The 25,598-nt window shown below is 37.7% G+C and overlaps 1 protein-coding gene across 1 annotated transcript; it reads left to right on the top strand.

Moving 5' to 3' along the window:
* The first annotated feature begins 20,878 nt into the window (after positions 1–20,878).
* LOC148086170 (transmembrane protein 100-like) lies at positions 20,879–24,069 on the top strand. The gene is made up of 2 exons (XM_087782879.1): positions 20,879–20,965; positions 21,089–24,069. The coding sequence occupies exon 2, from the start codon at positions 21,288–21,290 to the stop codon at positions 21,621–21,623; it is 336 nt and encodes a 111-aa protein (XP_087639005.1). The 5' UTR covers positions 20,879–20,965; positions 21,089–21,287; the 3' UTR covers positions 21,624–24,069.
* The last annotated feature ends 1,529 nt before the right edge of the window (positions 24,070–25,598 follow it).

The raw sequence follows: 25,598 nt of genomic DNA, 5'->3' as shown, positions 1-25,598 counted from the left end.
TCTTTTTTTACAACCACATGAAAGCTGAAGAATAACTGGTTGGCTTATCATTTATTTACAGTAAAATGCGTTTAAGGTCATAAAAGTATGGATGAAACAAAGGAGAGATATTTCTGTGCAGCCTTACCGCAGTGGTACAGAACACAAATAAATATTCATCTTTTTTTTACTTTAAAGAAATATTCATAACTGGTAGTGACGTATCAGATGAACAACACTTCTAAAGGATCTTGTAATGGAGCTCAACACAAGTGATTTCAAATTGCCACCAGTAGCGAATGATTCAAGTGTCAACGTGCCGTGTAATCAACTGAAGTCTCGACGAGCAGCTTCGACAAAACTCAACACAAAGACGGAGATCGATGCGTTTGAACTTGACGTTGAAGTTTCTCTTCGGAAAGAAAACCATGAAGTGGCTTCACAACAGTCATTTTCCGAACATTCTTCCCGGGAGACCCTGACCAGCTGAGAGACATATGCTGTGTCTCAAATCGCGCTCCTCTCTAAGTACACTGTCTTACAGTACACTGTAAGACAGTGCACTTACTGTACTTGTGCAGTGCCCAAACTTCGACAGGGTAGTACTGTCTTAAATCAAACACTGCCGATACACACTTACTGCAAATGACTCGGCAGCTTCTTCTACTACTTTTTAACGCTGATTGCAACCAGCCGTTGGAACCCCATTGCCCACACTTGACAGAGCTCTTCGCCAATCAAAGTAATTAATTTGTGTTTCACTGCCACCACCATTTGAAAAGAAGTGGGTGGAAGCGTCCATCCATCCACACTCAATTTTCTGGCCTTTTGAGTGCGCCGATTGAGTGTGCATAGCGCTCTACATTTTGGCACCCAGATCAGTGTGAACTCACTTGTGTACTTGAAGTATCAAGAGTAAGTGCATTAATGCTTGATTCAGGACACACCAATAGTCTCTCCAGCGTGTCTTGGGTCTCACCCGTGGTGTTCTTCCAGTAGGAACACGTCACTATCGAGGTCGTCCTCAAAGTTACCTGATCAGGTGCCCGAGCCACCTCGACAGACGCCTCTCAACGTGGAGAAGCAGCAGCTCTTCTCCGAGCCTCTCCTGGATAACTCACCCTATCTCTAAGGGTCCAGCTATCCTATTAAGAAAACAAGTGTTGACAGCTTATACCTGCAATCTTGTTCCTTCAGTCACTACTGACCATTCGTGACCAATGCCTTCTGGCTGAAGACCGGTCCACATAACTCCAATCCGCCTGTTGATCTCACTCACTCGTGAACAAGACCCCAAGATACTCAAACTCAGCAGGATCTTGCCCCGGCCCTTGTTTTCCGGCTGACAATCCGATTTGGAGGTGCTTTTTTTATTCCCTGCCGCTTTGGTTTTGCGAAACTTTCCAGCGAGAGCTGAAGGTCACGGTCTGGTGAGGCCAACAAGACCACGTCCTCCAAAAGACCCAATCCTAAATACACCAAATCACACCTCATCAACACTCTGTTTATAAATGATGTCCATAAATGTTATGAACATTCTCACTGGAAAAGGGTCCGACTGAATACCTATAGGGCCGAGCTCTGATATACAAGAGACACAACAAACATACCATTGTCCGGTCCCTGGTCTTAAACTACACATTGTCCGTCTTATTACAGGCTGTTCGTTCATAGAACAACTTTTCTTACAGACGTACTCCTTATGTGAGTCTTCTGGTTGGTTCCCTCTTCAGTGACATCACTCTCTGACCAATCAGTGACCGGACATGGGTTGGACATTACATTTTTTAGTACCTGCTCGCTTGGAACCACAGCGGAGAAGGTACTAAATAAATGAATATTTAAGTAAATATTTCCATGTACCAGGCTAGTAGAAGCGCATTTTAGTTCAGACAAGTTTAGCTTAAATAAAGCTAATGGAAAAGCTAGCACGAGGGCAGGAAGAGACTCAGGAGCAACAAGTATCCTTTCAAAAACTCAAAATTGATGCAATCAAAAACATATTTTCCAACTGCATATTCTCAGCACCTGCTATCTGCACAGTTTCCCTCATCCCGAGTTATTGATGTGATACGACTGTGTAGGTGTGACTCACAAGCGTGGTGGAGGGGTTTGAGCGTCCCAGTGATCCGAGGCTAGAAGCTTAAAGTGTTAGTTCACCCAAAATTCAAACTTCACTCATTTTCTACTCGCCCTTGTGTAAAATATACAGTCTCTTCATGGATGGTACAAAACAACAATAACAGGATTTTGGTCCTGCATTTTTGATCATAAGAAATCCAAGATGGTCACAATTACATTATTTTCTTATGATAATATGAAAAAAAGTACGGATTGGAATTCCATGATTCAGTCTATTTTCCAAAAAATGTTGATGTAATCTGAATTTCTCCTATTAGAATTGGACATTGTCCTAGAACAGATTGGAATTCCAATATCCAGATCCCAGTTCAGTAGAAGGATTCCAATATGTACTAGTTGGATTCCTGACCCTACTGGATGCCAATCTGTACTCTGACATATACTGTATATGACTGTGATTTCTTCATTCTGTGAACTGAAATGTTCTTATAAAAAGTGTCTTTTTAATGTTTGCATTACATTAGACACAAGTGAACCAAATTAAATATGTGTTTTCTCCCCCAGACGCATAAATCAAAACTTAAATGATCAATTTTATTTTTATTAAACACCCACTGACAAGATGAACTCCATTTGAGACATAAATGTTTATATATATATATATATATATATATATATATATATTTCATAATATTCAATGTTTTCCTCTAATAACAGCCTGAAAATACAGTTTATATTTTTAATTAGAGATTTATAATCAACAAGCTTACAATAGTTATATAATAACAAAACGTTTCAGTCACTTTTAAAAGATGAATTCAGCAGTTAAATGATCTATTATGCAAGATGGCCTGGTTGAGCTGAACTGACTCGATCTTACCTCCAAAAATAAAGCAGTGACAGGAATCGATCAGGTTGTTTTCCTCGGGACTACATCATAAACAGCAGGATACTCAAAGGCTGTGCATCTGTACTCTGGCTGCTGCACCAAACAAAATGGATGGATTCTACTCACACTGTGTGTGGGTCGTGACGGCGCTTTGTTCTAACCCTGCACAATGGAACTACACCAACAGAAACTAGGTTCCACATATACTGTATATTTATTCTTTAATTCTTCTTCTTTTTATACAATTATAAGACGGAGGGTAAAAATCTTTATCTCTCCCTTTTCCAACGTGACTATCAACAATCTTGCATAATTCACATGTGTGCCTGAAGTGAATGTGTAAAGATATAATGTCCTTAAAACAGTAACTGTCGATGGACACAATAAGATGTTACAGAGCTGCGTTATGTCCATCCCACTGGAAACTACTAAAATTGTCCTTCTTGTCCCTCAAATAGAGAAGGTTTATTTATTGTTTTCTACTGTAGAATGACTTGGGAAAAAATAATTTTACATAAACTCTCTTAAGCAGCAGGTGAAAACGTGGTTTAAATGTTAAATAAATATATGCTAATAACAAAAATACAGACTATATCAATCATATGATTCTTGTTTCGAGCTCGTAACCAAACACAACATTTGTTTGTTGAACAGATGTGTACACAAACTTCCATCGTACAACAAAAACTTTTTTAACTTTTTACAGGCTAGTTTTGACTCTGGTGTTTCTCTTGTTTTGTTGATGGTATTTCCACGTCTTCTTGAGTTGTTGGTTTACTTTGAAAATATAGAATTTCAAGTTCAACGATTTTTGTGTAGCAGAGACAAGTGCGGTTGAAGTTTCGCAACACATTAACAATAGTTACTATTTTTACTTTGTTTTCTGACTTTGCTTTGTTATATAAATATATAGATATATTTTGGGGTTGAGAACAGGCTTATATACGTTCACACCTCTCGCCAACATTTCGCCATTTCTTAATAATAATAACAATAATAATATTACCTAATTCTTTACCTATTTGAAGCTGAACTTTTGATTACGTTGACAACACATGAATCAAGTGAGATACTTTTTTGTCGTCTCGGAGAATTAAATTTTAATTAATTTCTCAATCGTGTTTATTGAGCGTTAAAAAAATCAGAAGAGACATCTTTGTGGACGATATTAAATCATTGCATGATTCAATATTGATGCGTCGATGAAGATAAGAGAAATCACTTCCTGCGATTAAGTGCGACCTGAAAAGAAACTCCATTAAAACCACAAATCCTCCCACCAGTGGGTTTCAAAGCTAATCAGCCAGAAGGCGTGCAGTGTCTGGACAATTAAGCACAGCAGAGGATTGAGTTTTCACCTAATGAATGCACTTTGTCCACTCGCTATTCACACCTTTTCTTTTGCAGGGATTCACTCTGATCACTGACGCTTTAGTGACGCACCATTGGTTGATACATCAAGAAAACGTATAATAAATACATCTAATTTATTGTTCATATCCATCACATATTCTCTGTATTTCCTGTCATAAATCTAATGTCCACTTAGTAGTCTTGACCTAAACAGGTATTACATTGAGGTTTTTTTTTATTATTTTTAAATAATGATGTGATCAAAGACACCAAAACATCGAGCTGAAATTTCCAGGATTTATTTCCAGCCTGACGCAGCCCTGGGTTTCTCTTCCTTCCTATTTGTAGTTTCCCTGCGTAGGTCCCTTCAGACGCTCCGGTTTCCACCCACAGTCCAAAAATATATACGGCGGTTCATTGATGAAACTTCATTTCCCACAGGTGTGAGTGGTTGTCTGTCTATGTGGATGGATCGGGCAGCTTTCCAGGGTCCAGCCTGACGACCCTTTAAGGAAAGTGGAAGATAATCAATTAAATATATATATATTGTTTCTTTTAAGCTTCTGTTCAAGTTGCTACTATGATTATTGAGGAGTCATGTGGGCGAGAGTTAAGATGATCTTTTTTTGATACATTTGTTATCTCAGGGTCAGTATCCCTTCTGTTAGTACTAGCTGACTTCTTCATTTATTTAATTTAAGTATGGCTTTGCTATATATATTATATATATATATAATTTCATTATTGTAGTTTAATATAATGTTTACCTTTTCCAAAGACGAATATTCTGAATATTTTATAGATGAATACGATTCCTTCTATTACATTATTTAATATTGTAAACATGTCTTTTTCAAGCACCTTTGCTGTATCTTTTCTTTATGTTATTAAGTTGTTTTTGTACAGAATGAATGATTGTCATACACTGGTCTGTTTGTTTAATTTAGTTCTATGTAGAGAATGATAAGGTTTTCTTCTTGTATGTATATTGGTAATGGTTGGATTATTTTCTTTATCTACTGACAAGGAACTTTTCCTTTGTCGAAGTAGATGCAATTTACATAATAACCTCTTTTTGTCCTTTTTAAAGGACAAAAGAAATACCTTTGTGGATGTTGCTAGGTTACGATGATATTTTTAAAAGAATGAATCAACATGCCTTCTTTGGTCGCTGCCACCATTGTCCAAACGCTTGTCCCTTTCCATACAATAATAATCTTGAAAGTCTATTTAAATGATCCATTTATTTCATATATTTGATGCTCGTGGAACAATGTTGTTTCCCGTCGACTCTTATTGGATATACAGTTTTTCTCAGTTGCTTTGGTGCTTTTCTCACTAACTATGAACTATTAGTTCAACCTCCACAACATTTAGTCATTTGAGCACATCATAGCAGCAATTTTTCCTTCCTCTGAACCAATTGCAAATGCTTTTGGACATGTATCAGTTGCTTTCATACACTTCTCTGCTCTTTTATAACATTGTTATTTGCTAATGTCATGTCAGTCAAATTGAACTATACTTATGGATGCTGAATAGTCGTTCCCAAAAAAACTAATAGTCTTCATTTCATTGCTTGAGTCATTACATACAGAATTCCTGAACTCATTATCAACTTCTGTCAAGCAAATGTTATACCTTTCTTTATCATTTTTTCCTGGAAATATATCCTTAATTGAACAATTGCTCTCAGGTGGACTTCAGCTTTGACTCACGAGGAGGTGTGTGAAGTATTAGTTGTAACCAATGACAAGCCACTGGTTCACAGTCACTCAGGGATAAATCCCATGAACCCTCACTTGGCCAGCATATATGAACCGAGCAGGACATAGTGTGAACCATTTCTACAATTCTGTGACACAGAAATGGAAGGTCAGCATCGTGGAATAGGTTTGAGGATGTGGGGAGGAAAGGGAAGGGGAGAAAACATGGGAAGAGGGAGAAGAGGCCAAATACATAGGCAGATTCCTAATGAAATTAGGGCTACAATTGAGGACCGGAGGGTGCCATCAAATGTTGGAAGAACCACCGTGAATGTTGTTTTTGCATTGGAAAACACTGAGAGAATAAACTGTCATAATGAAAACAAGACAAAGCCATTTGACTTTGTTGTTCATAAACGATGGTGTCAAGACTTCGCATTTTGATGACACTGGCAGTTTCATTGACATGAATACTTGCTTTTGAAGAATAGACTATCAATTTTGAGCAAGTGACGTACTTTTGCAGGTTAACTGCTGTGCAAATGTTCATAGTGACGTGAGGAAAGCACCAAAGCGACTGAGAAAAACTGTAATTCAGTTTATTAATATCATGAATATGATTTATACATGATGTCTATAGTGCTCAGTGATGATCAGATTGTCTCACTGACTTTATCACTTTATCATTATTTTTTTTATATTTAATTCGAGGAAATGCATAAAGAGGTCCTAATCTTGTCAGTTAAAAAGAAGATAGATAGATAGATAGATAGATAGATAGATAGATAGATAGATAGATAGATAGATAGATAGATAGATAGATAGATAGATAGATAGATAGATTGGGATTTAGATAGATTTGGAAATAGTTATATATATTTATATAAATATGAATATATATAATTGTGAAAATATGATACAATACTTAGACAAAAGTTACAATTTTTAATTATTGTGTTATCTCAGGGTCAAGGTGACCTGGTGGATGAAAACAAATGTGTTTGTGGTATCCCTTGTGCTGTCTCTGGGTCAAGATAAACGACCTCCCTGGCTTCCATATAAAGTGGTGCAGTTCATTCACCTTGACCCAGAGACAACAAAAGAGATACCACGAACGCATTTGTTTTCGGGCCTTCGGGTCACCTACACGTGACATTTTTTTGTGTTGTCAGTACAGAATAAAATAATGAAATAAGATAACAAACAAAATAATCAATAGAAAAACAGCCATTCTGTGTTGCCTATAATACATATTTAATGAAAAATGTTTTTTTAAGTAGAGGTTTTAACTGCCTACCCCCACTTTTGTACTTTTCAAGAGTATGTATGACTATTTATTGTTGTATATATATTTTTTAACTTTTTTGTCATTATTTGTGTATGTGTAGTGTGTGTCTAAATGCAACGTGTATATGTCTGTAAATATTTTTTGACCCTGAGATGACACAAAAAAAAAACACTACATAAAATACATATAAATACTAAATAAATACATTATAGCAAATACGGAGATGTTTAAAGTGGTTTAAGACTATGTTTACAATCCGACAGACAGGCCTGAAATAAAAACCCTTTAATCCACAGCGGTAATCTTCGTTATTGCTGTGCTCGACAAAACAGTGTGGTCACAACAGCACAGCAGAATAAAAGAAGTGATAACAGTCAGATAAAGACGCAGCGAGTGAGATGCTCAACACAGACGATGACGCATGCTCACCCAGAGAGCATCTATTTTGGTGAATGGCTCAATTTGTATCCCGCATACTCCCCCCCCCCCCCTCAGCCACCTACCACCAGCACCAGCACCACCCCTGAATCTGCACGGCTACTAAAATACTCAGTACATGCTGGTCAAAGGCAGAATCTTAATAAAGCTCCAGCAGATGGAGGGAAGCTTCCGGACAAGCTGCTATCCTGCTGCACTTACAGCAGAATTATAGTAATGACTAAAACAAGCCACTGCATTCGTATCACAACAGAACACATCGTGATATCCCTTTGTTTAAAGAACAGCAGTCACTTGTTTTGACATTTAAACTGGAAAGTTAAAGATACAATTAAAATAATACAAATTAAAAATTGACTCTTAATCATAAATGTGTTCAAAGCTCCAGTGATTTTAGATTTTTCAAATGTATCACGGGGGTCCTGACCCTCCTATCTCAGTAAGAATGAAGCCATCACAGCACAGTTGGAATTCAGGGGATACGTCTCGATGGGACGTAAATAATAAAAATTAAAGGTAGAAAAAGAATGATAAATGAGCCCAAAAACAAAACAAACAAAAAAAGAAAATCAATATTATTGATAAAATTGTTTTGTTTTTTTCCACGGCAGTCCTGCTCAATATTGCCATTGTTTCAAAGGACTCAGCTTCAGATAAAAACAGAAAAAATGAAATCGCATTGACCAGTAAATAAACACTACAGTTAATACACAAAAACAAAAAGCCTGTTCTGGGTTCAAAAAGTGATGTTTGTTTGTACTCAGTGACGTGCGGTGATTGGTTCATGGTTGGTGAGGCACTGAGTTCTCTGGTGTCATTTAAAAGTATATAAACCCAAAAGGGTAACTTATTCAATTGACTACTGGTTATTTCATATGTCATCAGCATTATTCACACACATATGAGGTTTAAAACATATATGATTAAATTAATAATTTCTCAACAAGTCTATATTGAATTGTTGTGATACGTTTTGGGATATTAGTCTACATCCTCTAGATCTATGGCAGTCATCGCTTGTGGATAAATATTGATTTATAGCTTCATAAACCATCATCTTTGACATTGACATAAGAGTCATAGTTGAAATATTATGTTTTAATTATCAATTTATAAAAAGTTATGTATGTATGTTCAAAATCATATTTAATGATCGGAGACCTTTCAATATAAATTTATTTTAAACATAGATATAAAAAAAGATGAACTAATTAATAATTTAAAATGGATTAGCAAAAGTGGATTTGAACGGTATAAAGTACGACCGTGATAGTAAAGGATTACAAGGAAGACACAAGTGATTCTATGCTCTTAATTTGAAAGCTAAGCATTATTTCCTCCTATTAAATGCAGTTTTGGGAATTTACTGAGATCTCTCTTTAAGTTTGGCTCAAGATTGAAGAATCCCGAGTGACGGCATTAGACAAGTGGTGCTGTAGTGACAGATGGACCCACTTTTTGTTGCTTCTGATTGGTTAATATTGGGTCAGACATTCTGTGATTGGCTAGATTTACGCAAACCAAAACAATGTTTATTATAGTGAAAAGATAAATATTGAGTATTAAATGGGTCAATATAGGCGTGAGAAAAACAAATAATATTATATTTAAGGCCAAAATTTAGTTTGTAAATATTCTATTGTATTTTTATTAGTCGTATCTCTTTTTTAAACGATTAAAACCATTTATGGTCTTAATGTCATCTGTAGATAAATGCGCCTTTTATTTGCCACACAAACCTCTGTTACTTTGTTGTAAAAGTTAATCTTATTTTCTTCAGTTTTAAAAGTCTCTCCGCCTCGATGGAGATGTGACATAGTATGTGGCTCATTAGTGTGTGCCTCAAGCTTTGCCTTTTCACTGTGGTTGTATTTCGATCAGCGAAACTAAATAAGACCCTTACAAACATTAAACTTTAATGGTTAAATGCATCAGCCAGACTGTGGAAAATCAAGGCAAATAAACGTATCTGTGAGCGTTATATTGGCGACATTCAGAGATACAGCGAGGCACTGCCTCACGTGTCTCCCCTGAACACACGTCCCTGGCTAGTTTACAGATCAATCTTCTTAGTAAACCTGCCAGGTTTTTGATATTATATATAATACAGTTTTTTTCATGATATTTAAACCTTTTTAATTTTGAAACTGTAAAATCAAAATTAATTTGACTTGATTCGAACATCTGAATTAGATCAGATTAGATGTAATTGTACCAGAAGGACACTCTTTCCACTTGACAGTACATTCATACGTCACAAAAAAACATTACAAACAGAACAACAAATATAGTCAGCAACTCTTTTCTTTTAGCAAACACAAGGCTGTGACTTGCTCTAGTGTCTTTGAATAAAAAAAAATAAATAAAAAATAGAGTTCTGATGTGAAGTGCGGAGGCAGTGGGAATCACACAACCGCACAAATAGATGTTAAGTAAGAAAGATCTTGTGTTCGTCCGAATGTGTGGGCGGATGAAAAGAACTGGTGCGATCGGAGTCGATGGAGATAAATCGAGGCGACTGGATGGTCCATTTTTAGAACACGTGCCTCCTTGTTGCTCACACTTGTTAGATTGCGTGAGCGTTTCTGTGGCGTCTTCTTTTCTTTGAAGGCATTTGAAGTTTCACACAAGTGGGATTTACCAACGTGGGATTGTTTTCTCTGTTACAGCTTTAATGAAATGATACAGTGTTGTTTATGAAGGTGTTTAGTTCAATTATTATCTTCTTCTGTCACCAGTTGTGAAAATGAACTTGTGTCTGAACACAACGATATACTTGTTATGTGAATTAGATCAGGAGTAAAGAACAACATTTAATACAAATGTCTCTTGAATAGGTTGGACCTCTATTGTACTCATCAGTATGCGTCCGTTTCTACAAAAATCTTGCCGCAGACCACTTTTTCTGGAGATTAAATCTTGTTTACTATAACCACACCCACTCTGGCTGGAGGAGGAGTGAAGCCATTATTACGTCAAAATGGACTCTGCTCTCGTAACCTCTCGTTCGCTGAGATTTCAGACGGGGGAGAACTTCATCAAGTAATAAGTTCAAAACATGGTCATGATAAAATTGATTTCAGATCTATTCATGGTCAGGTTCCTCCTTACATCAGTGATCTGATCCAGCCGTACACCCCAGCTCGGGCTCTTAGGTTTGTGGATCAGAATCTACTGATGGTTCCAAAACACGGTTCAGGACGAGAGGAGAGAAATCTTTCAAGGACTCCTTCAAGAAACATCTTAAGACATTTTTATTTGTTCAGGCTTTTTTGTAATTTTCTGGGACTCCTGTGTTTGTCTTATGTCTTGGAGTTTTTTTTAAACTGTGTTTTGCATTTGATTGTTCAAGCGCTTTGTGACCCTGGTCTAGAAAAGAGGTTTACAAATCACTTAATCTTAATTACTTACTTACATTTGTTGCCCTTTAATATGTAGCAAATGAAGACATTTCTGTTTCAATACTTCAAGATCTATTCAGATGTGCTCAACCATTGCTAACTTGGGATTTCAGTTATGAGTTGTCAGTGATGCGGGTAAGTTACTAACCTAATAAATCTCAATACACCTAAACTGAAGACAAGGAACAGCACTTGAACATTACAAAGTAAATTACAGTTTAAACTCTGTAGCGGTTTTATAGCCTTTTACTTGTTTTATTTGCTTTTCTTGTATTGTATTTTAGTGGTTTTACTGTTTTTATTTGGTGCTTCATTTTATGTTCTTGCACAGCTCTCTGTTCCAACCAATGTTATTTTAAAGTGCTACATAAAAGCGCTGAGATGAGTCGAGTTTCAGCCAAATCTGTTAATTTGACAGAATTTAAGCATAAAACAAACATCCAATAAATAATGAAAATGGAAATTCTGCCGTTTCCATGGAATTGTATAATATTTCAACCAGTTTACCACACACTCCGGGGGCGATAATAGTGGAATCAGACGGATGAAGCAGAGGTTAGAACAACTACCTTGATCTTGTCACATGAATTGCATGACATTAAAAGACGCCTGTAATCAAGTCATTACTTGCTGACGTTGATGAATCACGAATAATTTAAAAATACACACAAGCATTTTGTAAATTAGCCTGGAATCCTATCATCTGACTCAAACTCATTAAAAACTAATTGGATCAACCTTGTTTTCTTTAAACATGGAACACATCTAGATATCAGCTATTTAGCTATCTATCTAAGATCTATTCATCTCCTCATCATTATATTTGTACAAATATATGTACCTGAGGTTTCAGCAGACATTCAATTCAAGGAAATCAGTTGCTTGGATTATTTTTGGTTAAAGGATTTCATGCTTTTGTTGATTAAATACAGTTTTATATATCTGTAAGTCAAGCACAAGACATTCTCGCTTTGAATCCACGGAACAAAAACACACGATAGTTCCAGGCATCAGTCTCCAGTAGTAGAGTTTAGAAGTAAACTTCTTCTGTGAGGCTTCACAACTAGAAGTCTTGGTAATTGGCACGACCCCTCTGGACCACCCGTAACTATGGTCATCATCTTCTTGGGGTTCGTACCAAAACCCACGCAGACCCGACACATGAATTGTTTAGTACTTTGCTGTGATTTATAGTAGAGGTTACATTGCGTGAGTGTCTTCCCAGGGGTCCCGCTAATGATGCCAGAAATGCCGGAGCATTTATGACCTATATTGGTGGGACCGCCCCTGTGTGTTTTTCTCTCATGCTTTTGTTCCGGTTCTACAATAGCCTCAGTGTAAAAAGAGTAAAGACGCACCATGAAGAAGTCGCCTCGTTACGATGGAACCAGGATTGAACTCGGTTCACGTTTTAATTGCTTCCTAATTGCAATGATGGGTGGGTCAGGTGAAGCAACAATTGTGATGAACGATCAACATCGCCGCGAGGGATCATTAGCTTAGACTATATTGGATTTCAATCTGCTCAGGCTTTCTATGTAGCTTCGTGTATTCCTGCACCTGTCGCTTTTTATCGCCTTCCTTTTCTCACAGACTAGTCGCCGGAATTCATTTTCCATCTTTCTGTTTCGTCTTGAACTCCTTCCTCTAAGCGCTTTACCTCTTTAGCGAGACACCTGGAGATCCTTCCTACGTGACTGCTTCTTCTTACAACAACAGCTTCTAGTTAAACATGTTGGTTGGGAAATGAAATCAATAAAACATATGGAGAGACTTTGAGGCAACAGAAGAACAGCATTCAATTACAGTTGTCAGTCACTGAGCCACAGTTTGAAAGCCAATCTGTTGTCACCGCCGTCTTGGTGTTTCGGTCAAGAAACTGAGTTCAGGGCTGAATATAAATCATGAATACACATTGTCTTTTTCTTTCAACCAGTGCCCCCTTTTATGCAAATTCAGGAACAGATATTGAATCAAAAGAGAAAAATAAAATAAAAAACAGAGAATATTTAGGTCAGGACTCATCAACCAGTGTGAAAAGTATCAGTGCAAATGGGAAAAATTACTTTACAGTCATAAATAACCCTCATTCTTCTAACTCAGGCACCTAAATTAATGAAATAAGAAAAATTTAACTGAAAAATGACTGGTTAAATTAATTAAAAGTTCTGAAAGTTACTTATTTAAACACTGCCTTAAAGTCGTTTTATACTCACTCTCTACTCACCCTTGGGATTATTTTCAGAGTAACCTGTTCCTTTTGAGAGTTATAGACAAAAATGTTTGTTTATTTTAATGTAGCGACTGATGCTCAGTTTTCTTCGTCTTCATCTTCATCCAAAAATACACTTAAAAACATCTAAATACCTCCACACTGCTCGTCTGTTGAACCCTTGAGGATAAGAATTCCTGAAAAATTAAATAACTCTTTATTTTACGCTGGTTTGTGGCAGACGTTTAAAGAATACTAAGCGATATAAACAGGAAGTACTCAGGAAGTACTCCTTTAAAACGTCCAAATACCTCCATGATGCTTGTCTATAATGTCCAATCTTGTGTTAAAGCCTTGACAGGGAAAAAAATGTTCTCAAATAAGTTTTTTTTTTTAGGCTTGTTTATAGTGGAAGATACCAGTCTCTCCTGTAGTTCCTGCATGAAGTCGTTCCTCATCGAAACACATTGTGTCAGTGATAATTGTCTAGCATCTAGCATAGCAGCTTCCGCTAATAAAAAGATTAAAATATAGACTTGATTCATTTTTTTTCCGGAACAATTCCTAATGTTGTGGCTTCAATGCAGAGAAAGATGGACATTACATACGAGCAGAAAGGAGGTATTTGGATGTTTTTTAGTTTGTCTTTTCGGACGAAGTAAGACACAGACAAACTGGGTAACAGTCACTTAATTAAAAGGAACATATCATTTTTTCTCTGAAAATAAACAATTACTCTGAACTGAAAATAATCACAACCCCTAAAAGACATGATGGTGAGTAGAAAATGAGTGAATTTTGAACTTTGCGTGAATTATTACTAATTGTTTTCTGGTCCCGTGGTGCATTTTCCACATTATTTTAAACCAATATTTTTTCTCACAATACGTTCCTGCTCGGGCTCTGAGGTCTGTGGATCAGAATCTACTGATGGTTCCTGAAAACGGTTCAGGACCAGAGGAGAGAAATCCTTCCAGACTGTTGCTCCTAAGCTTTGGAACGATCCTCCTCTCCCTCTGTGTTTGATGATCTACTGACTCCTTCAAGAAACATCTCAAGATATTTTTAATTGTTCAGGCTTTTCCTTGATTCTCTGAGACTCCTGTGTTGGTCTCGGTATTATCTTGACCTTTTAAGTATATATTCTAATAAGGTATTGTTTTGATTGTTTAAGCGCTATGTGACCCTGGTCTGGAAAAAGCGCTCTATAAATATAAATTACTTACTTACAATCAACTACACAGAAATTGTTAAATTAACCTGCTATACAGAAAAAAAAGAAGAATTAATTCAGAAATCTAAAGTGTTTACTTCATGTAAATGAGTGCGGGTGGGCATGTGTAGCGTGGTTGTGTCTATTTTCAGCAACAATAATCACCATTGTCGCGCAGCACGACAACACAGTGGTCAGTGGCATGTTACACGTTCACTCCTCCACTCCTCCCTCTACTCTTTCGCCACTCAGCCCCCTGCTACGCCTGTTCTCAGTTTGTGCAGTGATGTTGAATCGATCCGGTTCTGTGTTATAAGACGGACCTTGCGGAGGACGGTCCCATCTTCAATGTTGGTCTTCCACGTCCAATCATGTCTACAGAATTTTCTTTGTTGTGGTAAAGCTAAACGCTGCGTTGACAAGACCAGGATTATTCATAACACAATACACAGCAGCAGTTGGTAAACAGCGTTTTTTTTTTTAAAAAAAGCTAATGTACACAACTAATCAAAAATGTAGCTTAAGCGGACATTTTTCGACAGCCCTACTGGTAACAAGTCTGAGACTGACAGGTGGAATAGCTGAAGCCCAGAGGAAGACTAGATTCTCCAGAAATAGAGGTGGCGGTAATGCACCAAAAGTTGTACGCCAACTACTGCTAAATAATAAATATTAGAAAAAGGTGGCTCGATTTTGATTAGAAAGGTCAGTTTAGTGGAATGGAAAGCATGATGGGAAATATGTGGGGATATACCTTTAAGTTGAAGGAAAAATAGATGCTACACGGACATTGGCATCAATGAAATGATTGGAGAGACGGCAGCGTAAAGAAAAAGATTCCCGTGGTAATTAAAACCGCAAAGAAGGATTTTTTTTAATTAAGCCTATTTGAAATTTCTGTGACGTATGTGGCTTATAGACAGTGGCGGCTAATAAAAGTACAAATTATATTTTCATTTTCAATTTAGTTGGTGCATCTTGGGCTCAAGTCCACGATTTTGAATAAACGTTTTTCTCTGATTTAATCCCTCTAGTTCATTGATGTCTATTATAGACAAAAAAGACGTTTAGATATAGACATTAAAGACAAAAACAGATCACCAGTGTGCGGTACTCAGCTTCAATGTTCAATGGTTATCTATTGACATTGACTTGTTTTTATTGTTATTAACATTACCAATATATATTTTTAAATGAAATCTTTATTTATACATTTGACCCAACACAATGTAAAAAAAAACATCCACTGTGCCTCCAAACAGGCCTTAACCATCTGTGTCTCCCAACAATGAGTCGGTAGTAGAGCAAGGACAAATCCCGACCTGCTTGGCATGGATTCCTTCATGCGTCTGACTGAACATACAAATCCAGTCGACTCTAATCAGATCTGAGTCTCATACATTGAGTGACAGCGTCAGCTAGACGTCAAGATGGTGCTTGAGCAACACAATGAGCCAATTGTACGATCTGGTTCCTCTGGGCTTCACACTAAAGCAGTATGGATTTTGAAGCGATGTAAAGCAGTCACTTTCAGTTATTGAACCAGGAATTGCAGTGAAACACAATAGTTGTAACTGAAAAAAAGCATGTTGCTTCCTTCTCACTTCTTATTCTCCTCACGTAAAATAAATAAATTACCGCCGCTCGTGACATCTACTGGCTCTTAAAGGACATGCAGGACAGACTGCTAAAGGCATCAGATTTCACAAAATTCACCTGCTCGTGTCATGTCTTCACACAGCAGCCTGAGGGAAGGAAATGAGTCACTGGACCGAACTCGTGCCCACACATATCAAATCGAAAAGGATATATAAAAATATTGTTTTTACCCATAATGCCATTTTTGTGAATTTTCAAGTGTCAATCATCATAATAGCGAGATCTTGTTTCCCGTTGTAAATCAATCTCCATGTTAATGTGTGGTGGCTTGTTGAGTGCGACCACTCAAACCAATCTGTTGATGGAATAACTCAACTGCTAATTGAAGAACCACTACAAACATACATCTTGTCAAAAGTTGCCCAGAGCATCTCGGGGGGGGGAAAAAAACACTCCAGAAAAAGCAGTTTTAGTTATTTATTTTCTTTAATGCAAGTACTCAACATGTATGTGTATGTGCCATTTCAAAGTGGTGACGACAGACTTTTGTGTCTGGATCATTGATCGCACTGGTCACGGGAGCAAATCCTCAGATTACGCCTCCATCTGCCTGAGAAGAAACACGATTTAGAGACATATACATATTGACATAAGCCTCCACAACGATCTGCAGCCAATAGTGTGTGCCGACAGAGAAGTGGCAACATGAATGGAGCTTTAATATGAAAGCTTTGTCAGTTCTCTTTTCACAGTGACAGACAGCAATCATAAAACCCTCCCTGAACGATATCCATGGAGGTTTATGATCGTAGAGGAACCATGATGCCTGAGTGAGACGAATTCATCCCAGTGAATGAAACTTTCAGGAAATGTTGACCGATGATTCATTTTTGGTGAAATGCCGTCCATAGTCTGTCTTTCCCCCCCTGAGCTTTCATGTAATGGTGATAAAAAACACAATTGACTTTGTACAGGAAGTAGTTTTAGAAATACAAATGTAGGTACTCTAAATGTATTTATTATGACCTTAATTGTCAGTCACATTTTGTCAGAGATTTTATATTCACAGTAGACACATTGATTTTTGAATAAAATCGGTTTTCATTTGGCAGTTGCTGTAGAAGTCCTTTGCTGATATTATGCCATTTTTTAGTAGAAGATTGCTAGTTATTGTATTGTGTGGTTTTTAAGGTTCATACAGTAATATATATAGTAGATATATTATCTATATTTCTATCTGTATTCCAAGATATACATTAATTATTTTTCTTGTTGTTATTCTTTTTCGACCTGTGTTGTTTATTTCATGTAGGAAGAAAGATCATGATAAATATATATATATAAAGAAAAATGAAACAACTTACCCTGTTTATAGTGCGTAATGATGGACATATTTTGTTTTTTTTTATTGGCTGAAAATTAATTTATTCTTGTCAAAATTATGAACTATAATTGATTTAAATACATGCTTTTAAAATAAATATTTAAAATATTGTTTTATTTACAATTATCCCTTGTGTTATCTCTGGGTCAAGGTGACCCGGGGGTACAGAAAAAAAGTCTTTGAGGTATCCCTTGTGTTATCTCTGGGTCAAGATGACCCGGGGGCCTGGGAAAAAAATGTGTTTGAGGTATCCCTTGTTTTGTCTCTGGGTCAAGGTGACCCGTGAGCCTGGAAAAAATGTGTTTGAGGTATCCCTTGTGTTATCTCTGGGTCAAGATGACCCGGGGCCTGGGAAAAAAATGTGTTTGAGGTATCCCTTGTTTTGTCTCTGGGTCAAGGTGACCCGTGGGCCTGGAAAAAATGTGTTTGAGGTATCCCTTGTGTTGTCTCTGAGTCAAGAGGAACGACTTCCCTGGCTTCTATAAATACATATTCAACGGTGGAGGTCGAGATAAAACAAGGGTTAAGAAGCTCTCAGAGCCAAATTTTTCACCAAGTGAAAAAAAACTACTGCAAATCCTACTCTTTGTTAAATAAAGAAACATTTTAAATTACACCACTAAAGTTATTATTACTTTATTGGTTCAACTCCTTAAAGAACAGCAGGATTATGGTTTTAAACTGTGAAATGAATAACGTCTCATCTCTTTTTACATTACATTTTGTTAAAAGAAAAGAAAAGAAAGAAAGAACATAGAATTAAAGGCTCAACTGTTGTCTGCTTGAATTGCAATTTAAGCTTCAACTCTTTCACGCTCCAGTGGTCACTGTTCACTCCAACACTGAGATAACGGTTTCCTCCGCAGCAGCTGTGCTTTAGAGATACCAGCTGAGATCAGAATTGAAATAAATAGAGACATCCTGTTGCTATCAAATTCAGTGGTTCAGGACTGATAGAAGACATTTTAAAAATGACAGTTAGAGGTCCAGGGACAAGCGTCGCACTGCTTGACCTGCTGTCCGTGATGGGACTCGAACACTGTCGTGCTTGAGTTTTTGTGAGGTATTCCCTCACTGGTCACAGGTATCCAGGTATACGCTGGTCACAGGAGCAAGTCCTCAGATTACGTCTCCATCCGCCAGAGAAGAAACACGATTTAAAGACATATGCATATTGACATAAGATCTGCTGCCGACAGAGAAGTGGAAACATGAATCAAGCATTAATATGAAAGCTTTGTCAGTTCCCTTTTCACAGTGACAGACAGATAGAGCAAATCATAAAACCCTCCCTGAACAATATCCATGAAGGTTTATGATCGTAGAGGAACCGTGATGCCTGAGTGAGACGAATTCATCCCAGTGAATGAAACTTTCTGGAAATGTTGGATGGATGATTCACTTTTGTTACTGACTCATTCAAGAAACATCTAAAGACATTTTTATTCGTGCAGGCTTTTCCTTGGTTTTCTGAGACTCCTGTGTATGTCTCAGTGTTTACTTGACCTTTGAAGTACTTGAAGTATTTATTTTATTGAGTATTGTTTTGATTGTTTTGATTGTTTAAGCGCTTTGTGACCCTGGTCTGGAAAAGCGCTCTACAAATATAAATTACTTACTTACTTACTTACTATAGTCTGTCATTCTCCACCTGAGCTTTCGTGTCATAGTGTATTTTCTGGGGTGATAAAAAACTAAATTGACTTTGTACAGGAAGTAGTTTTACAAATACAAATGTAGATTCTCTAAATGTATTTATTACGTCTACAACCATAACCTTAGTTGTATGTCAAATTGTGTTAGACTTTATATTCAGAGTAGAATTGATTGACATAATTATTTCTGAATAAAATCGGTTTTCATTTGGCAGTTGCTGTAGAAGTCCTTTGCCGATATTATGCCATTTCTTAGTATAACATTGGTAGTTATTGTATTGTGTGGTTTATAAGGTTTATACAGTATTAAAATATATGAGATATATTATCTATATTTCTATCCTTATTCTTTGTCGACCTGTTTGCTTTTCCAGTTATTTATTATTTCATGTAGGAAGAAAGATCATGATAAAAAATAAAGACAATCATAAGCAATGGGGGGAAATAAAAAATATGTACAGTATATATATTTTTATTTTTTTTTGCTTCATGAAGCTTTATCAGACCTTTACCAGTTATTGGGATATCTACAATACGCAACAGACTTACAGAAAAACAGTGTCAGGCTTCTTTTTTTGCAGATATTTACATTTAAAAAGGCCTAGAGACACAAGGTCAGGCAATTGAAGTGAATTCCAAATTCAAAGGAAAAGGACCATAAAAAACAACAGAAAAACCCTGTGAACGTAGTCTACAATATATCCACTTGTGGACCGCCTGAGGAGGTGTTTCAGACAGTTGGGTTGTAACCCCTGAGATGACATTGTAGATGACAGTTTGCCAATGCAGTCATCTCCGATATGAAAGTTATGTCCAGCCTGACAGTGTAGTAAACAGAAATGAGTCAGTACAAGATTCAAGGCACCATTAAGCGTGTCTGTAGAGATAAGAGAGACCAAAACTCTGTCCCAAAATCAGTCATCTTCAGCTCCATCCCATTCTTCAACATTTGTAGTGGAACGGTCTTTGCATGTTAAAGAGTGGTCGTCGTCCATCTATCGTATCCATCTATCATAACAGCCTAAACAATTCCCCCTTTTTTGAGTGTAACGATGCATTGGATTGATCAAATTCATCATGTGTATTCGTATCAATACCATTTGTAGAGCATGTTTGAGGTTTCCAGTTGTTGCTTCTTAATGTCAATAAACGTTTGTGTCAAACCACAAAACACATCTAGAACTCCTTTCCAACGGAGGGTTTGGACGCAGACAATCGTGCCGACACGTTGTAAACCATTTCATGCCTCGAAAAATCCGAGGTTGACGAACGTGACAGCATGAAATAAGGTCAGACATCGGCGCGTTTGTGCCGACACGTCGACTTGAACAAGAGATGACAGCCAATCAATGCAGGACTCATGCTTCGCTCATCAACGCTCCTCGTGCTGAAGATGCATCAGCGTTGTCACCGTGTTCCACCCGAGATCACATTCCTACCTGCAGGCCGCTCAAATTCCTGCTTGAATAATTTATTAATATCTTCCAAAATAGGCTCCGTGAGCGGTCATCCCTCACCGCCAATCCTTCGCTCACTGAAAACCCTCTGCCGAGCGAGCCAATGGGAGCGCCGCAGAGCTGTCTACCACTTCTCTCAGGCCCCTCCCCCTTCTTCTTTGTCATTATAAAGTCCATGGGCATGACAACACATACGCACTCACACACACACACAGCGCGGCTGCCGCTACTTCCCCCCGAGCAGCTCGGGAGATGATGCTGCGCTGAGGATATCCATTCATCACTTGTGGAAACAGGGAGGAAATAAGGGTGAGTGGATTATTTTTGGTTGTTGATCTATTAGCCTGTGCTGAGAATAACAGAAGTAAAAATAACATCCTATTTTTTTTTGAGAAAAACTGACTATTTTTGGAATATTCTCTTATTGTGCAGGGAGGAGATACTTTGTGTCGGAGATACTTTGTGTCAGGGAGGAGATACTTTGTGTCGGTCACAACAACCAGACGAAAGATTCTTTATTTTTCACTTCGACTGGCAGACGACCGTCTTTCCCCCCCTGACCCGGACTTGCGTGACCACCACCACACAGGCAAAAAACACCTCATCCCGGGACCTCGGACAACCCCGGGAAATGAATGGCGAGGGAAGTTGTGAAAGAGACACATACAAATCCCCCGGGTCGCACCCGACGTTGGAGCGTCTGGCTCAGGCCACGGGCGGGACCGAGAAGTCCTGGTACCGCTGCGTGTTCCCCTTCGGGGTGATCTCGCTGGTGATCGGGATGGCGGGCACCGGCGTGACGTTCACCTTTAACACTCTGCTCCAGACCAAAGTGGTGTCCGTGGCCCTGCTGTGCGTCGGCGTCCTGATGCTGCTGGTGGCCACGATCTGCTGGAGGGCTCACAGGCTGAAGCGGAAGAAGAAGAAGGAAGGTGTTTTCTCCACGGCCGATCAGGGAACTTTGTGAGGCGACGGGGGAAACGGCCGTTAAGCGGAACTGTTGAGCACTTTGAGCACGACTCCTCGGAGAGCTGCTGGAAGTGTCGGTGTTGTACTTTTGAGTGTGCGTGTCCAGGCAAAGTTAACGCTCAAGCTTGAGGACCAGAACAGGGTCAATTAGAACGAGATGACAAAAGGGGGGGGGGGGAAAAAAGCTAGAAATACACTGAAACATTTGAAACACAAGGATTTGCTGTTGAATTCCCCTTTTGTGGACAAACAAGTCATACCAAAAAACAGTATGGTTTGCTTAACTGTAATATGCCTTTAAATTGCCATTTTATTTCTTAATATCAGCCTAAATCATTTCCAAAAACAGATTAGGATGCTTGGTTTTTAAGTTCTCAACATACCCAATTACAAACAAGCCCACAACTGGCTTGTAGTCAGCACAGACTACACTGTAAATCGGCTCCGTTTTCATTTTTCTAAACCCCCGTAAAAAAAAAGAAGTCATATTTGATCCATGGAAGTGTCTTTGAACAGTGTATTTCAAGCTTTATGTAGCATTTTAGAAGCAAAACCAATGAAAATATGCATGCCCAAATCGACCTGCAAGGTTTAGGATAGTCCAACTCAAACACATTAAACTGCCTATGAATGTATTGTTGATGTGCCTTTTGCATGTTTCTTTCCTGGCTGGTTCCAAATTGGTCACGTGATATTTGGAATTTGTATTCATATAGTCCATACCCTTTTTTTCCTGGTCAATCTTTGATACTTTACTTCTTCCTTTATTTACTTAAATCTTCCTTCTCCATATTGACTTAAAAAGCGCTCTACAGTCGCGTTTGAAAAGAGGACTGTCGATTTTTCCTTTTGGGGAGAACAAAACTCAATGAGTACTTGATCAATATAGCCACAAGTTCAACACACGGTTCACACACTTGGGTTTTAAAAAGCATTGGATCAAAAGGGTCGGTTCCCCCTCTGGATATTGTAAACGTGTTGATGCATTTGTGTAGAATATTTTGCCATTCAGACATGTCCACAGGAGAAAATCTATTAACAAAATGTAGCATTAAGGCACAAAAGGTATTTGTCTTGTCGCTGTAGCAAAAAAACATTTTGTCAAGTTTTGGCTCACAATGTGTTTTTTATTTAATGTTTACCCGGAGTGACATTGTGGTTCTGATGTTTCCGTGGAGTGATGTTTAAAACAGAGCCGGTAGGTTAAGGTGTTTAATTAAGGTGCTTTTTTTCCCCCTGAATTATGAACTTTTATATTCTGATGCTGTATTTTGGTGACAGTGTAGCACTAGCACCCTCTCTGAATGTACCTTGAAAGAGATAGTGTCTTATGAGAACCACTGAAGAGATATTTCAACATTGTTTAACCTTCATTTAAAACTATTTTAACAAGCATTTGTTTAGAAGGAAGTTGACAGATAATTGTTCAGCTGATAACATATCAAATATATTTGTAAAAAACATTTTTTGTTACTCTAATTGTGGGTATACTGTTTACAAATTGATAAATAATTGGAATCGCACCAGTCTCCACTTGATGTAACCTGGAGTTTCATGAAGCTTCATGAAGCTCATTCCTATTTTTAGTGCTCAGTAGGTGTCGCTCTCAGATTATAAATCATATGTGGTTTCAATGGAATAGCAATGTAATATGGAGCAGAGAGTGCCATCTAGTGGACTCTGAAAATGAGTTCACTGCTTCATGAAGCTTCATTAATGTACTATGTTATCTCATGGTTAATCCTACAGTAGAGATGGTCTGATGAAGCTTCATGAAGCAGTGTCATGTTGTTCAGAGGTCAGTAGGTGGCGCCATGAGTTTAAAAATGATTAAACCGTTGAAAACAAAAGAAAATAGTACAGAAAAAGCCATCTAGTGGACTCTGAAGATAATGACACTGCTTCATGAAGCTTCATCAGACCATCACTCATTAATCATGTTCAGACTGAACCAATTGATGGCAGATCATCTTAAAAGCTCTGAAAACCCAACGTATCAATACTGTTGTGCCATCCACATATTGTACGGAGTGACTATATAACTATGTCTATATTATTTTTTACACAAAAATATATGAAATACATTAAATATTAATCAGAAATTAAATCGTCAAATCTCTTATTTTATTTTTAACTAAATGTCCACAAAAAAATACATCAAATTTGTTAATAGCCCTTAGATATGTTTTGCTGTTGTGCAGTTTTTCTCTTAGTGCCTTTAAAATGTTGTTTGTAAATGTAAAATCAGGAAATGAGTAGCGTAAGACATGTTTTAAAAAAAATAAATCAATGTGTTTCATTTATTTTTCAGCTGCATGACGGATTAGCTTTTGTATCAAAGATGTTTATCAAGAAGTTTATTTTTGTCTATCTGTAACACTGTTTCCGGGCTGTTTGTTGTTACCCTCAAAGGACTGGATTTAAAATAAAAGGTTCATTTTGAATCAGCTGTCGACCGCAACGGAATGTGTGTTGAAACGTCTGTTATTTTAAGGTGAAGGTTCTAAATCAGGTTTAATGCATTGTGTTATAGACGAGTGAATCTTCTTAAAATCCTCCAACGTTTCACCACATTTTTGCCTTTCCCTCATTGCTCAATGGGTATGCAGCGGCTCATATTGAGATGTAACAACAAGCTAAGAGGTAATAGAGGAAGGTCAGTATAGCAGTGAGCGTGAGGGACCTTGTCTGGTGAATGGAACGTTCTGTTAGCAGCAATGAGCTTTATTCAATGCACATCTTAAACACTCTTATTAATTCCAAATAAAACTCAACATATAGAAGTGCATTCACAACCTACTTAGATCTGCAGCTGATCCTGAACAGTGTCTTCGATAGTAGTTTTATTGTTTCATTTCCAATTGAAAACTTGATCATTCAAGCTCAGCTCAGCCTTTGTGAACGCAGCTGTATGAATGAATATTCATGTGTGTACGCTTCCTTCATGCCCACACGCTCTCCTCTTCCTCCCCCTCCTTACACGCCTTACATCCTCCTACTCCCCTCATCCCTCCTTCTATAAGGGATTGTGTCATTCCCTCTCTCCCTCTCCCCTTGGAAAATGCTAAAAATAGCTGGAGCTGATGTAGAAAGCCAAAGGAAACCGGCCCAGAAGTGTGGGCCAAAAATGTCTGGGAGAGGAAACCTCACGGATAATCCTGGAGGACGTTTTTTAAATAAATCAAAGTAGGATGAGGGTATTTGAACAGTTATGCTTGATATTCTTGAAAATCGTTTTTGTGGAATTCAATTAAAGACTGAAGAGAATTGTACACTTTTATAATTTTCTGTTTTTGTATGTATTTTTCAATATTCAAGGACTTTTATTTGCGTTGTCCTTCAGAAAACGTATAGATGACAGAGTGAATCAACTAAATATGATCATATCATATCACCACTTTGAGGTTCCTCTGTCATGACAGCCTGTGTGACGGTGTTGCCCTAGTTTGCTGACAGCCTCCGGTAATACCAGACTCAGCGAGTTGCTCTCATGTGTACTAGATAGACTGCACTGAACGAGCAGTATGGAAGTATTTGGATGTTTTTGAGTTTGTCATTTTCAGACAGAGACAAAGACCACTGAGCTCCAGTTTCATGCAAAATCTCCAGTGAAATGAAAGGAAACTGTTAAAACATAATCTTAAGTAGAGATGTGCTAATAAAGCTTCATGAAACAGTGTCATGTTGATTAGAGGTCAGTTGGTGGACCCATCAGTTTAAAAATGATGTGATGTTTTATTAGAACAGTTGATTAAAACAAAGGGAAAATAATGCAGAGACCGCCATCTAGTGGACTCTGAAAATAATGACACTGCTTCATGAAGCTTCATCAGACCTTCACTACTTTTAAGCGGCCCAATTGAAACTTTTTAGATAATCGAACAAACTAAACCATGTGTACCTCTTTCCATTTTTGGACCGAGGGCGCTCTAAAAACTAGGACAGTGCTTCATGAAGCTTCATGTAAGAATCT

This window comes from Callionymus lyra, chromosome 2 (genome assembly GCF_982586985.1).
Source record: "Callionymus lyra chromosome 2, fCalLyr1.hap1.1, whole genome shotgun sequence".
NCBI lineage: Eukaryota > Metazoa > Chordata > Actinopteri > Syngnathiformes > Callionymidae > Callionymus > Callionymus lyra.
Note: the sequence above shows the minus strand (reverse complement) of the source record. Positions and strands in the feature narration are given on the sequence as shown.

What these genes read in the sequence shown, in the direction of transcription:
- LOC148086170 (XM_087782879.1), top strand. Translation starts at nt 21,288, where the DNA reads ATGAATGGCGAGGGAAGTTGTGAAAGAGACACATACAAATCCCCCGGG.